Source organism: Vicugna pacos, chromosome 27, assembly GCF_048564905.1.
Source record: "Vicugna pacos chromosome 27, VicPac4, whole genome shotgun sequence".
Lineage (NCBI taxonomy): Eukaryota > Metazoa > Chordata > Mammalia > Artiodactyla > Camelidae > Vicugna > Vicugna pacos.
In genome coordinates, this window is record NC_133013.1 from 14,032,471 (window position 1) to 14,048,449 (window position 15,979).

Below are 15,979 nucleotides of genomic sequence, written 5' to 3' on the forward strand. Positions count from 1 at the left end.
AACAAGTGTTGGCTAGGATGGGGAGAAATTGAATAACAAGTGTTGGTATGAATGTGGAGAAATTGGAACACTTGTACACTGTTGGTGGATTGTAAAATGGTGCTGCCACTATGGAAAACAGTATGGAGGTTCTTTAAAAACTAAATAGAACCACCATATGATCCAACAATTCCATTTCTGAGTATCTATCCAAAAGAATTAGAAGCAGGGTCTCAAAGAGATATTTGCCCACCCATATTCATAGCAGCACTATTCACAATTGTCAAGAGGTGAAAGCAACCCAAATGTCCACTGATGGATGAACAGACAAACGAAACATGGCATATACATACAATAGAATATCACTCAGCCTTCAAAAGGGAGGAAATTCTGACACGTGCTGCATCATGGATAAACCTTGAAGACTTTACATTAAGTGAAATAAGCCAGTCACAAAAGGGCAAATACTCTATTACTTCATTAATATGAGGTATCTAAAGCAGCCAAATCCATAGAAACAGAAGTAGAATGGTGGCTACCAGTGGCTGGATCTATGGGGAATGGGAACTTGTTGTGTTTAATGGGTACAGAGTTTTGAACTTATAAGATGGAAAAGTTCTGGAGATCTGCTTCACAGCAACGTGAATATCCTTAACTCTACCAAACTGCACCATTAAACATGGTTAAAACAGTAAATGTTACATTGTGTATATTTAACCACAATAAAAAAGCATTTATCCTGTCCCACCTCACAAATAGGGGGTTTACTGGACAACAGATTTTTAATAAGGAAACAAGATTATTCTGCAAACTACAGCTCATATTGGAACTCTGAGGTGAAGATCATCTGACAGGTGAAACTGACTTAGTGCATTGCTCTGTAGAATCTTTTATTAAACTGAGCCTAAATGTACTTTCCTCCCTGTGGTTTCATCCTCTGGTTCTAATTCCACCTCTTCAGTCTATAGGACAAGTCTGAACCCTTGGTTGGCGGCAGCTGCTATGATCACAGTAGCCATGACTGACTGATTGCATGACAGACATGCAGCCAGTGAGTCACAGCTGTGTGGGCACAGGACGCACATTCTGTTGTAGGCAGTGTTCCCCAGTGTATGTATAAAGCAGGGCTCAGGAGACAAGCCACCTGTTCAAGGTTGTTACACCTCCAAGGGAGTAACAGAGTTGGGATGTGAACCCAGGTGTCCCTACGTCCAAAGCCCATGTTTTGGATGCGAGGCCAGATTGCCTCTTAGCCAGGTTCCTTCTCAGCCTTCTCCTCTACGACCCCTTGGTCTTTTCTCAGGGGCCTCCGTTCTACATCCCTTACCAGCCCACTCTTCCTGTGGTAAATACCAAGTAAGTTCCTACCAGGACAAAGGCAAGCTCCTCCCGCTACAGACAGTGCCCACCTTGTTGGTGATGCCCTACTGCACCCATACCCTCCAAGGCCCAGCGCCCCCACAGAGGGAGAGGGCCATTTGCAGAAACCTATTCCAAGGCTCCTGAAGCCCCCGTCCCCCCACCTCCTCCACTTGCTAAAAGGAGAAGCCCTCCTCATCTGTCTCTCCTGCAGTATTTCCTCCTGGGAGTCCCTGCAAAGGAAGATGCTGCAATTTCAGGATTAACAGCCTGTTTGTTTAAAGGGCTTATTACTGGCGCTTAATGCTATTTTGACAGGTGGAAGTGAGTCCATTATAGCTGGAAATAGCTCTGGCTGCATAGTTTCTTCCAGGTGGTTGCCCATTCCTCAGCCAGGGGACTTTTTCTCTCTTTATCAAAGGGCAGTTCTTCTTCTCCTGACCCCTCTGACCTCCAAACCATGTAAGGACTTTCCTCCTTCCAGGAGGAAACAATGTTAAAGGCTTGGAACATAAACCCATGAGATGAGGGTGGCTGCAGCAGAGCCACTGTGTGAAGAGGTGAGGTGGATGCTGAAGGGAGATCTGACAGGTCAGCCTCAAGGATATGGGATGCAGCTCCTGTGAGCCCTGGTCCATCCAGGTGTCACTCTGCTCCATCAGCCATGAATGTGGCTACCTCTCATTGAATGTCTTTCTGGATCTTTCTTGGGGGCAATGGATTTCTATATTGATACCCACCCTAATGAGACCCGTGGTGGTCACAGGCTTGGGTGCCTGGGGGGGGGTCACCTTTATGAGGACAGCAAGAGTCCTTTATGGGTGGCTCAGAGGGCTTCCCAGGTCACACTGAGTTAGGCTAAAGCCCCAGCGAAGAGCATCCTAATGTTGTCCCGCCAAGGCGGGAGTGCACAAAGAGCTCTCTTATTGTCACCAAAGCAGGATGATGAACTGCCATGCAGTGGATGCAGGGCCTGATCCCACGCTGGGAGGTCGGAGGTGTGCTGAGGTATATTCATAACAGGCATCTCACACTTAACATGCCCAATAAAGAGCTCCCTCTCTCAACATGCCCAGACACTCATGGGCTTCTCCTGGACTCTCCCATCACAGAAAATGGCACCACTGTCCACGCGTCGGCTCCATCTCTAATCCTGACAGTCACCTTGAGTTTCTCTCTTTCTCTCACCCCTGCAGGTCCTTAAGTAGAATCCATCAGCAAAGCCTGCTGCCTCTACTCCAAATTTTAAAGCAAATCTGACCACACTGTTGCATACCCACTCCCACCATCCTAGTCTAAGCCACAATTATTCCCAACCTAGACCTACTGCGATAGCTTCCCAACAAAGATTCCCGCTTCCCTTCCTGTCCCCTGATGGCTTACTATTTACACAGCAGCCGTTGGAGGATCCTTTTCCATACAGCTCTCTGGGCAGCCACTACCAACTGGTCAAAACTGGTGTGCCTACACCGTACACAAAAATCAACTGAAAATGGATTGAAGACTTAAATGCAAGACCTGAAATTTTATAACTCCTAGAAGAAGACGCAAGGGAAAAGCTTCATGACATCAGTCTTGCCAATGATTTCATTGCTGTGACACCAAGCGCACAGACAACAGAAATAAACAAGTTGGACTATATCAAAGTAAAAAGCTCTCACAGCAAAGCAAACAATCAGCAGAGTGGAAAGGAAATCCATGGAATGGGAGAAAATATTTGTAAACCATATATCTGGTAAGGGCTTAATCTCCAAAATATATAGGGAACTCCTACAACTCAATAGTTTAAAAAACAAAAACAAAAATCTAGTAACCCAACCTAAAAATGGGCTAAGAAGTTGAATAGACAATTCTCCAAAAAAGACATACAGATGGCCAACAGGTATATGAAAAGATACTCAACATCACTAATTTTCAGGAAAACGAAAATCAAAACCACAATGAGGTGATCACCTCACACCTCTCTGGAAGGCTGCTGTCAAAAAAAACGAGAGACAGCGAATGTCAACACGGATGCAGAGTAATTGGAACCCTTTCGTACTGTATGTGGGATTGCAAAATGGTGCCTCTGATATTGAAAACAGTATGGAGGTTCCTCAAAACTTAAAAATAGAACTATTATATGATCCAACAATTGCACTTCTCAGTATTTATCCAAAACAATTGAGATCAGGATCTCAAGAGATTTGAGCACTCCTGTGTTCACTGCAGCTCTGTTCACAATAGCCAAGATGTGGAATCAACCTAAATGTCCATCAAGAGCTGAGTGGGTAAAGAAAATGTGTATTATACACATACACTAGAACGCTACCCAGCCTTGGACAAAAAAGGAAATTCTGCAATATGTGACAACATGAATGAACCTTGAGGACATTATGCTGAGTGAAATAAGCCAGTCACAGAAAGACACATACTGCGTGAGTCCACATAGATGAAGTACCTTAAGTTAATCAAATCCCCAGAGTAAAAAGTGGACTGTTGGTTGCCAGGGGGTTGAAGGAGGGAGAAATGGGGAATTGCTAATGAACAGACATCAAATTTTAGTCAAGCAAGGTGAATATGCTCTGGAAATCTACTATACAACATTGTACCTGTAGTCAACAATAATGTATTGTACACTTAAAAATTTCCTAAGAGATCTCATGTCAATACAATGAAACAAACAAAAATCCTGCCACGCGCAACCCATCTGCTGGTCCCGTCATTTCTCCAGGAAGGGAGGCTCAGAAAAGTGAGGGGACTTGCAGAGGTCGGACAACCCGTGAGTGGGAGAGCTGGGGTGCAAACGCATCCGGGAAAAGAGCGCTGCCTCCCGAGCATCGCCCCCCCCAGCACCGCCCCCCCACCCCATGCACCGGCCCCCCGAACACCGCTCTCCCATCCCGAGCACTGTCCCCCACCCCGACCCCGAGCACCGCCCGCACCCAGGGGCCGCTCACCCGCGGACGGCGTGCAGCAGGCGCAGAGACGGGTACGCGGTGCGCACGTTGACGCGGTGCTTCAGGATGAGCTCGTTCACCCACTCCACCCGCTCCTTGCCGCCCCGGGCCATGAAGGCGGGGATCCACAGGATGCTGCCGTTGAGGCTGTGCAGTCGCTGCAGCAGCTTCTCTCGCCACGTGGCGTTGACCAAGTCCTCGAAGGCCCGCTGGATGACGGAGGGGTTCATGGTCACCAGGTCTGTCTTGAGCCCCACATCCCGGGCGTACTCCTGCACCGGGGCCAGGTTGCACCTGCCGGAGAAAAAGGCGGCGTGGTCTTTTGGGGAAAGCTGAGACATTGCTGCTTGTATTTAACTTTCTCCATCCTTGGTCTCTCCTGACTTCCTCCTCATCCCCAAAGACCCAGGGCATCTCCCTGCCCTCGCCGGCCCATGCCATCACATTCCATCTACTCCTCGTAGGATCCCAGCCAGGTGGAAAGAACCCAGAGGAGTGGTCCTGGTGGGGCAGACCCGCCAGTGCTGCTGCCTGGCATCAAATGAGGGTCTGGACACAGTGGAGCCATATGACTTTGTCCTAAAAGACCACATAAGTCTACCCCACAGACAGATCTGTGAGAGCCATGGAGTAAGGCTCAAAGGACAGTGGCACATTATCCTGAGTGGCTCTCTCTGTGGGGGTTCAGGTCCCTCTTGTCTAAGTACGTGTGGCTCGCTTTGGCCGTGCCTCTCAAAGTGCGATCCATTCATCGGCAGCAAGGGTATTAGAAATGCAGGGTCCTGGTCCCTGCCACAGATCTGATGACTCTGCAATTTAATAAGCACAGGAGATTCACACACTGGTTAAAGTTCAGAGGCACTGGGCCAAAGCCTAATGAAAAGACTCGGAGACGGCCAGTCCAGCTGCCCATTTTAAAGATGATGACCCTGAGGCCCAGAAAGGAGAGGGACACACTCCAAGTCATATGACAAACAGGCAGCCAAGCCAAGACTGGACTCTGGACATCACACTGCTCATTGTGCTGTGTGCTGGAAACTGCCTCTGGAAATCCCAGGGCAGGGCCAGGTGGAGCATGGTAAGCTGACCATTGAAACCAGGTCAGAAAGGCCCTCCTCAACGCTGTCTGGCACCCCTGGAGGTGATCTGATCGTGCCGGGGACAGTTTTTGCCCTCTGACCCAACTTTAACTCCCTCCCCACCCAACCCTCACCCCTTCTCTGGCTTCTATTCAGACAAAACTGTCACTTCCTTCCTCCTCCCCCTACCTCCCCCACCCCAGTCTTCAGATTGGAGGACTTTGAGAAATGGAAGTAAGCCGCTGGATACACCAGGCACAGACAGAACCTGGCAAAGGATAACAAACTAAAACAAGTTTGGCTGCAAGGCTGCGGTGGCTCTCCCATCACAGTGGATGAGGACTCAGCATACAATCCAATCCCACGTCCTGAGGTCTGGGGAGGTCCTGCGTGATAAGGCTGCTTCCCAAAGCCCAGGACCAGGCTCTCTCTGCGTGGAGACAGTCCCAGGAGAAACCTAAGACGCGTATCAGTTTCACCAGGGGTGGGGCGCTGTTTGGGGTGAAACTTGAGGCTCTGCTTGCCCTACTTTTGCTCAGGGGAAAACAGCAAACCCTTGTTCCCGAGTCTGTCTGGGTTTGGGGTCAGGTGTTGGGGCCGTGGGTAACTGTCCAAATGTGTCCCAGGCGACTGGAAAATGATTGCTGATATTTCAGGGAGAATGACCGTCAAGTACAAATCCAAGTTTCTCTGCCACCCCCTCACTTCCCAGATTTTGACTAGGGGATAATAAAAATGCCAGCAGAGTACCACCTTCCAGAACACTTCGAAGTGTTCTATGAACTTGGACCAACAACTGGCCAGCCCAAGGGACTTTTTTTAATATCAACCTTTTGTGCTGGGCTCTATCCAGGGGTCAGCAAACTTTCTCTATAAAGGGCCAGATAATAAATATTTTAGGCTTGGGGGCTATATGCTCTTTCTGTGGCAACTCTTCAACTCTGACCAATAATTCAACTCTACATTGCAGTAAGAAAGCAGCCATCGAGGCTGTGAGGATGAATGGGTGTGGCTGTGTTCCAATAAAACTTCATTGATAAAAATAAACAGGCTGCAGGCCATGGTCCGCCTGCCTGTGTTCTCGACCAGGGATCCTCAGGCTTGGCTGTGCACCAGAAGCACTCGGGCCCCCGGGGCTACACGCTCCCACATCTCTGATGGATTTAATTGGTCTGGGGTGCAGTCTGGACACTGGGATTTTTAAAGGGTACCCGAGCGATTCTAATGCACAATCAAGGTTGAGAATGGGGATTCACCCAGACAGTCTTGTTTCAACCTCTTGGGCCAAATGGCAATGCTTAACTTAAACATGGCTGTCGCTGAGGCCAGAGCCCCTCCTGCATTTACCTTATGACAAAGCTGTGCGTGTCGATCTCCTGGCCGCAGCCGCTGTTCAGCAGGACCCCGGAGTTGCCCACGATGGCGCAGGTCCGGAAATGCTTGTTCTTCAGCGGAGAGGTTCTGGGGAGCAGCTCGTAGAGGTTCTGGGACACGTTCATTGTGCTGTCGCGGTCAAAGATGTAATGAATAATGTCTCCGGGTTTCAGGGTCCCCTTGAGGACAGAAATGTCCTTTTCGGCATCCAAGAACTTTAGGATTTGCTTCCTAAAAAAGCAAACAGACATGAGGACAAAGTCTCCTGTTGCTGGCTGCCCTGTGCCACCTTGGCTTTTCCTCTCTGTCACCCTGCAGGGTTGCTGCCGCCCAGCACACAGGTGCACCTGAGCTCCAGGCTCCAGGCAGGGATCGTCCTAACGGCCCAGGGGCTGATCTGGTGACTGTGGTCCTGCCCTCTTTCTAGGAGACGTTTTAGGGAAGTGACTTCATTAGGACACAATGTGTGAGCTCAAAACAAAGGGCCCTGGAAAGAAGGTGACCCCTTGTCCTGGTGAGCCTGGGAAAGCATGGTTTTAGCACTGAAAGCCCTGTGCCCCTGACAAACTGTCCCTGTGTCTCTGGCAAACCCAGACCGTGATCTGCCTATGCCCCTTCTCTTAGTGGGATTCAGGGCCACCATCTGACAGGCCGTCCTGAATTATGAATAGGAAACCAGGATGACACGTGTTCCTCAGCGGCCTGCTTTCTTCCTTGGAAGCCCTCTCTGGGCACAGAAGCTCCCAGGAGGTGAGTGGGCATGGGTACTGTGATGCGTGTCAACCATTCCCCCTTTGCAAGACCAAGAGCGCAGCCTGCAGTCCCTGCGCTGGTCCATTTGGCTGCATGTGCCGCCCGCCCTCCTCACGGTCTAGTTTGGGGTTTGTAAATTTTCATACTTCTCTGGTCCCACAGAGCAGCCTTCCTTTGCATTGTTCCAGAACAGAGGTAGTGAAAAAACAGCTCTCTAGGCTCTAGGGTGACTTTGATTTAGGGGGAGAGTTCTGGAATCATCTTGCACAGCACACAGATGGGATGGAATGTGTTCAGAAAGGATGGGAATCGTCTCAGAATCACCAGGGGGAGTTTTATTCCTGTCCCAGGTATGAGAGGGTTCTAACTGGAGGTTTTACTTAAAGAACTGTGCAAACTGCCCAGATCTTTAGAACTAAGTGATTCAAGTCATTGTGAGAAGGAAATCTGGCACCTGAATCGGTTGAAATTAATTTCATTGCCTGCAGCAAGTGAGCCTCTATCTAGAACAGACAGGATGATGTCTTTTTTCTTTCCCACTGAGTCCAGGAGGGACAGGACCTCCACACACTTTGCAAACCTGAGGATTTGCAAGGTGGCTGCCCCACTGCACAGACAGTAACGCTGATCCCTGAGAGCTTGTGGGAATTTCAGATGGTAACCACCTGTAATGTATCCCAGCAGGAGGCACATTCAATCATCTAGGGAACTACAAAGAATTCAGAAGCTGATGCCTGAGAAACCCTGATTCTGAGAGTGGCCCGGGGTTCTCAGCATGTTTTCAAAAGCTCTACAGAGGACCCTAAGGTGTGTCCAGGTTTGGGAGCCTCCAGTGTCGCCAAGGGGTAGCCAGAATGCTTGGCAGGACACCACGCTCCTGTTCCACTGCTCTTTCCTTATTAATCACCTGGGTCTCCTGTTATCATGCAGGGGAAACTACCTGCAGTGAATAATTTGTATCTCTTGATGGAAAACAGAGTCACTGTCAAAGATGATGCAACTTGACAAGCTAATACAGTTTAGAAACTGCTGAAATTTTGCAGTTACTTGCCCCAGAGTATTTAAAAGCAAATAGAGCCCTCAGAAAGCCCACAGATAAACTCCTCTGTGAGTGAATTAATTTCTAACTAATTACGAGAAATTACTACCAATTATTAAGCGTCATTCCGAATCACTCACAGAATATTTTATTATGAATAATTTTGGTGACTAACTGAAAGAAGACGAAGGAAATCCTTTCTTCCCCTGGGCGAAAGCACATTGTTCCTGCCGTGGTGGCTGTGTGTTTGCAGGCTCCCCACAAAATCCACAGTCTGGTCTTCTCCGAAAGGGGGGCGGTTATCCCTTTCTCTACCCAATGTCAGGAGAAAGGGAGGGTGGAGATCGTAGGTGGGCTTGTGCTGGCAGGAGGATTGGGGGTGACTAGTGGTCCCCCACATATATGTCTACCTCCTAACCATGGGAGGCTTTGCAGATATAATTAAATTAAGGATCTTGAGACGAGCTCATCCTGGATTACACTGATGGGTTCTAAATCCAATGACAAGTGTCCTTATAAGAGACAGGAGAGGGGATACACAGACACAGAGGACCACGTGAAGACAAGGCAGAGACTGGAGTGACGTGGCCATATGGCGAGGAACACCTGGAGCCAGCGGAAGCTGGACCGGGCAAGGAAAAATTCTCCCCTAAGGCCTTGAGAGGGAGTGCTCAGTATCTTAGTGCCCAGAACAAGAGAACACATGTCTTTTGTTTGAAGCCACCAAGTTGGCGGGAATTTGTCATGGCTGCCCCAGGACCAGCGCAGGTGTCCTCACCGAATCCACGGGGCTGCTGACCCCCAGGGGCCTGAAACTGTTAGGGCAGCAGGATGAAGACCAAGGGCCCACCCAGGGGCGTCAGAGGGGGCATGGAAAGAGGGGTGGCAGAACAGTGGTGACAGGATTCAGCTCCTCCAGATGGTTTCTCAGCCACCACGGCTCCAGTCTCATGCCTCTCTCCCTCCACTCCCTCACATCCCAAACCCGACCCTCAGGAACCAGTGGGTGGGGGCGTTTTGACAGTGAGCCCAACTGAAGGGGGCAGTGTCTTACTCTGTGCGGTGACACTTTTGGTGGCAATGGTCAAGGCTGACCACTGTGCCCCAGCCCCCTGTTCTTGGCTTCCTCCCCATGATGATGGGTTGTGATAATCAAGGCGTTCCCATCTAGTCCTAGTTACCGCTCCAACCTCTTCACCTCCACTCCCTCCTCCTGGTTGGTGCTCCAGCAACACAGCACAAACGCCAGACATCAGACAGTAGCTTGGCATGCCTGGAAAACTCCTAATCACCCTTCAAAACCCATTGCTTCTGGCAAGCCTTTCCTGGCCAGCCCTCTTAGTCCCCTTACAAAATGAAGTACTCTCCCTCAGATGATCTCTCTCCATGTACTTAGACGAGGCAACGCTGCCCAATGTGTACATCACACTGCACTGCTCTACTTTTCTTATATTTGTGTTTCCTGCTAGCACTTCTGATTCATGTCGGTGCCCTCAGCTCCCCGGGAAGTGAACGGCTGGGCTATCCTGACCAGTCCTTGCTGGCTCGGTCATGGCTCTATCAAAGTCAAGTGGCCAAAGTGCCGACATTGGAATCCCCTCTCTACAGCTGCCCATTCTCACTCAACAATGACCATGGTGCTCTGGAAACACCACTCTGCAAAGATCAGGACAAGAGCTGCTCTTGGCTAAACAGACCTCTCCCTTTGTGGTCAGGGGTCCCATTACCTCCTGGGTAACCTGATGGCCAGCTGTGGCTTTTCATTTTCATGTCATCAGGGAAGGGCTACATACTCAAGCCGCAAGGACTGCGGGAGGGGACAGCTCTCCAAAGACAAATGGGAGGACCATCGCTGCTCAAAGAGGGGATGGATGCTAGTCAACGCTGTTGCTTGTGGGTCCTCTGGGAGAAGCCGTCTGTGGTCTCCACCCTCCAGGCTCTCACTGCTGCTGACCCGAGAGCCTCACTCCTTCCAGACCCAGGACCTCAGCCAGGTGCTCCTGCCACCTCCCTATCCTGAGTCCCCATACACATCTGCTAGGCTGCTGGGCTGGCCTCGGGTTTTTATTTCCAATTGATTGCTTACAGATGAAACCTGCCTCGGCGGGAGGTAAACATTTTATTTCTATCCTGACTTCTTTAGATGATGGAGAGCGGCAATTTGCCGGCTTGTGCCGAAGAAGGCCAAGTCTGTCTCTTGTCCTAGAGGTAATTACCACTACCTGATCCTCAGAGAGAGAGTCTGGTTGTGCCTCCATTTGGCCGAGGCTGGCTGGATGTTGTGCTTAATGCTTTCATTACTTCTATCAACAACAGCTGGTGACGAGGAGCCATTTATTACAACTTCAGCTCTGGAAGGGGGAAAAAAAAAAGGGAGATGAGAGACGCGATCTGTTAGCAAGCCAATGACAAGTCTAATAGTTTTGTTTGTGCACGAGCTTGAATGTAAACTTCTTCGGAGGAGCAAAATTGCAGTTATTACCTGAGAAGGGAAGGAAGTCTATTTATCTTCTAGAATGCACAAACGCTCTCCCTCTGGTATAACCTACATATTTCCCGGGAAATGGGAAGAGAGTGATCAACTCTCTGCCTCCCCACCCCCACCCCCTAACGTTTCCTCCCAGTGAAACCTAGCAGTCACTGACAGAAGGGTGATACTTCTTCAAGCCACTTTTGCAAAACTCCAAAGAGTGGTTGCATTAACAACGAAGCATCCTCAAATGGTTTACAAATTTACTAAAGAGAAAACAAAAACCTGTATCAGGGCAATGGGATGGAGCCTGTAGCTTCTGCCTCTTCTCCCGCATCCTATTACCCCCTCATTTGTGACTCTGAGATGTCACTTCAAATATCCGCCTTCTTCCAGAGTTATCCCTGCTCTTTTTCTCTCTCCCACTAGACTGTAAGCAGGGGAGTCCCCTCACTCATTTTCTATATTCCCCAATGGTCCAACATAGCAGGTACTCAATAAATAAATGTTTGTTGAAGTTGAATTTGAATTTGAATTCAACCCTGGGGGAGCCTGGATGGATGAAGTTGCTGGCTGGCTCTGAATGCCTGGGGCGAATCACAATTCTGGGTGCACAGCATCTTTCCACCTGCCTTGGGAACACCAGGCATTACAGGACGCTTGAGTTCAGATGCTTGAAATCTATGCTAGTAGGTTTCTAAGAAACTAGGTTACAGTTACATCTCTCAAGGCAGTGGAGGAGCCAGCCTGCCTCTGCCTGATGCACACAGATGCATGTGGGTCACATCACAAGTTCCTTTTGTCCGTGCTGACAGCAGATTCTCACAGTTAGAATGATAAGTGGATTTGTGATGCCAAATTCTGGAGATTTAAAGAATTCAATCCAGACATCTATGTCCTCTGCATTTCTCTTGGAACAGCTAAGTCGAAAAAGATGAAATCCCTTTAACGAGGTCTAAGCCCAATGCTCTATTTTGCTTTTTGGAGGTAGGGAAGAAATTCATTTAGGTGTGCACACTCTCCCCGCACACTCCCATCCCCTAATATTCCTGACTCCTCTAGCTGGTATCACTTGTCTTGAATTCAAATATATGTAACTTTTGCAGAAGACAGAAAATTCAAGGGTTTAAGTCAGGTAGATGCATTCCTCTAGCTCGTAGGCTTAAAGGGAGCCTAGGGAAGGAAACAGAACTGACCCTTTGCAATTTTTAATGTTCTCATGAAAGGCAGCAGAGGGTGTAGTGGAAAGATTTCATAAGCTGTGTGATTGTGGGCAAATAACTTTATCTCTTTGAGGATCAGTTTCCCCATTTATAGCAAGAGAGTATAAAAGAGAAAGGTATCCGGCTCTAAGGTTCTGGAATTCTGTAAGAACCACTGGTATCTCTTGCACCCACCATCTTTACCTCCCAGACAAGCTATCTACTATAATGAAATTGTGTGGAAGTCCTGATTCCCTTCATAGTCTCCATTATTCAGCAAAAATGCAAGTTATGAATAAGTGCAGTGGTGGCCCAACTGCTTTCAAGTGGGTGGGCTCTTTTTCAGAAAGCAGCTCTTATCCATCTGAGATTTCCACCTCTGCGGCATCTAGACCTTGGGCCATTTCATGGTGTTTCTATTGACAGCTCCTCCCCCAAAAGTGATTAGGGAAATGCAAAGCCAAAGTGAAACAAAACAGATCTATTTGCTAAGTAAGAAGGGCACCATCCAGCAAAGAAGAGAAGCAGATTAATAGCTGCCTTACAGCAAAAACAAATGAACACAAAATCTAATTTACAAACCTATTAGATTTGCTATGTAAGCTGTTCACAGCTGATCTGATTGTACCTCTGCCTCCAGAATTCCTGCAAGACAAAGGAAATGCATTATTTATAAACCCAGCTCTTCTTTGCAAAGCCCTCTTCAATAGCCAGGAGATCCCGCAGCCTGCCTGGAGAACTACAGAGGGAGGGTGAGATCTCACCCTGGCCCCTCCAGAATGGACAGCATCCTGGCCCAGCCACAAACTCAGACATTTACAGGGAAGTAGACCTCCCAGAGCCTCCTCTGCCTCCCACCTGAGCATTGTTTTAATTTGCATCAAGGTTTCCACTTGAGAATTTCTTCCATCTGAGAATTCCATTTGAGCTTTGAGACAAACTCCTTTGGGATTCATTTCCTCTGGTTAATCCCACAGGCTAGCTTGCCTTAGTATGACTCAGCACCTGCTTCCATCATGACTCAGCATTTACTCTTGCCTGACTTAGCATCTGCTGCCTGGTTTTCTCTTGTTTTCACTCAGCTGTGCTAAGATGTTGGCCATTGTGCTCTCTCCAAACTTGAGACAACAGAAGTTCAACAGAGGCAGCAAAACAGACTCAACAAGTGCCTCCAACACATGTGAGAATCATTTGGTTTTTGGTGGCAGGAAAAATAATATTAAGTGGTGTCACTTTGTGGGAGAGTGGGAGATGGATGTGTAACAGGGTCTTTTGCTTCTTCCTCTGGAGGAAAAAGTCTTGGAGCAAAAGCATTCTAAGGTCCTCTCCAGACCCACGAACTATCCAGTTCAGTCTGATTCCATTCTGGATGGGGGCTACTGGGCCGTGAAGTTTCACCCTGCTTTGCTAATCACCCTGGGCCAGGAGGTAAATGAATCTATCTGTCCCTGGTACCGAGCCCACTTTGTGCTCTGGGTATTTTTTAAAGGTTGTATGTGAGACTAATTATTTTTATGAAATTATTTTCCCCCCACTGATTTATAGGATCTGTGGTTTGAAGAAATATTTCTTCATACTTTTCTCATCTTTTAAAAGTGCCATCTAGACTTTCAGTCACAGCGTTGGTACACTCTAAAGAAACAATTAAAGTCACTGTGAAAGCTGTGTATTTAAAGAATCGAGTGATTTAATAAGAATTCTTTGGGGGACATTTAATGCCTACCTCCTCATCGGTTTTAAGTCTCGATTTTTCTGTCTGCTTTCTTTAGGATTCGCATACTTGTAGATATAACACTGTGTATGTTTGTGTGTGTGTAAACGTGTATATATATATATATATCTATATATCTATATATCTCTCTCTATATATGTCTTTTCCTGATAGACTGAAATGTCTTTTCAACATTATTTAGTAACAGAAAATATCCTGCCTCCTAGCCGATGACCAGACAATAGACAGCACCATGACTTACCCAGTGCCTCCCCAGATCTCCCTTTAGGTCTCAAATTTCATCACGCCCAGTCTAGTTCTTAATTACACAGACTATCATTGGTTCTTCACATTTCAATCAACACGTAATATCTCTTTTTCACCTCTCTTCATTTCCCTTTGGGATGGTGAGCTCTCCTTTCTAATTCGAGGGTCTGGGACTATTTGGCTGCTCTGACCTGTAACCATAATCCCACTCAGGTCAGGCCCCAAGAGCTTTCCTGGGCACCCTGCTGTCCACTTGTCACTGACCTTTCACATGCCCAGACCCTGACCCCAGTCCTCAAAATCAGCACTCCTTGGGGGGAGGGAAGACTTGTTGGGCCAGATATAAGTCAAGTACAATAATTAAAAGTGTGGTCATAGCTCAAGACTAATAAAAGGTTAATGGAACAAAAAAGAATGCCCAGAAATGCTGCACATGAGAACTGATGTAGGAGTTTAAAAAGCCGTGATCAGTGAGAAATTCAAGAAATGGTTTGAAGTAGTTGGCTAATAATCTGGAGGTAAGTTGGACGGAAGTCAGGTGGGCGTTCCCCTACTCTAGACAGCAAGATAAATTTCAAGTGGATGTAACGAGCGTTTCTCAGACTTTAGTAATTCTCCTTTTCCTATCAGCAGTCTGCCATATTTTATCACCCACACTACTATCTACGTAAGGTTTTAAATTGACTCGTCTTTTAAAAACATCTTAACCTAAGCAACACCATCTGTGGAAATATGGGTCTGACATCGTAATGATTTCCTCATTGGAAAAGAACACAAAGCCATTACCACAAAAATATTTATCAGTGGAATTCCTAAAACTGTCTTCCGTTGTCACCAAGAATACTTACGGCACCTCTGGGAAAAATTGAATTAAAGAGTTAACTATTTAAAGAAGGCAACCCATAAGAAATTGGTAAGAAAATGAAAGAGAATATTTATCAAATCTCGATGAGCTTCGAGGGGTGTGTGTGAAGGGCTTTCTACATTCAGAAGTATAAGAACATAACCTAGGAGAAAAATGCAGACAGATTTGACTTCATAAAGATTTAAAATCCTGCTTCTACAAGCAGAAAACCTCAACAAACTCTGTTCAGCAACTTTCATGAAATCTAACAGGGCTCCAGGTGAGGACAGCACTGCACCTGTGCATCTACCTGGTTGAATGTAACCAGGGGTTTGGAGAGGACTTGATGCTGGCCAACAACTCCCTCCTACTATCTATCTCTTCTCCTGCCTCCAGGCCAGGTCCTGGGGAGCATCCAGTCCTGCTGACTTGGGTACCACAACCCATGCACTTTTTCATGCCAGTCCTTTCTCTGACTCAGGGGTTCCCACCCTCAGCACTACTGACATTCTGAGAGGGATGATTTCACTGTTGGTGGCCTTGGGGGTGGGCTGGCTATCTGTGCTCTGTAGGGTGTTTAGCTGCACCCCTGGATTCTACCCACTTTATGCCAGGAGCAGCCCTCCTCACACTCCCCAAGTCACGACAGCCAAATATGTCTCCAGACGTTGCCAAATGTCCCCTGGGGCAGAGAAAATCCTGCTTCTACAACCAGAAAACCTCAACAAACTCTGTTCAGCAACTTTCATGAAATCTAAGAGGGCTCCAGGTGAGGACAGCACTGCACCTGTGCATCTACCTGAAGGCAAAATTGCCTTCATTTGAGAATCTCTGCTCTGACTCTTGTTTTCTTCCTGGTGCCTCTGAGAAGATGAATCCCTTCGCCACCGCCACACCACCTTATCCTCTCTCACCAGCCAATCCATCCTGCCGCCTTTCAATGCTAAACCCCAAACCCAACCC

General features: G+C 47.8%; 1 protein-coding gene across 2 annotated transcripts in view; it reads right to left on the minus strand.

Annotated features, from left to right (window-relative positions):
* ST8SIA2 (ST8 alpha-N-acetyl-neuraminide alpha-2,8-sialyltransferase 2) overlaps positions 1 to 15,979 on the minus strand; it is a 60,543-nt gene that overhangs the window by 14,737 nt on the left and 29,827 nt on the right. For both annotated transcript variants that reach the window (XM_072950725.1, XM_006198480.4), the window contains exons 2-5: positions 12,777 to 12,839; positions 10,745 to 10,873; positions 6,704 to 6,961; positions 4,278 to 4,571 (exon numbers count right to left, since the gene is read on the minus strand). In XM_072950725.1, coding sequence (XP_072806826.1) covers positions 4,278 to 4,571; positions 6,704 to 6,961; positions 10,745 to 10,873; positions 12,777 to 12,839 — 744 coding nt within the window. The remainder of the gene's footprint in view (positions 1 to 4,277; positions 4,572 to 6,703; positions 6,962 to 10,744; positions 10,874 to 12,776; positions 12,840 to 15,979) is intronic.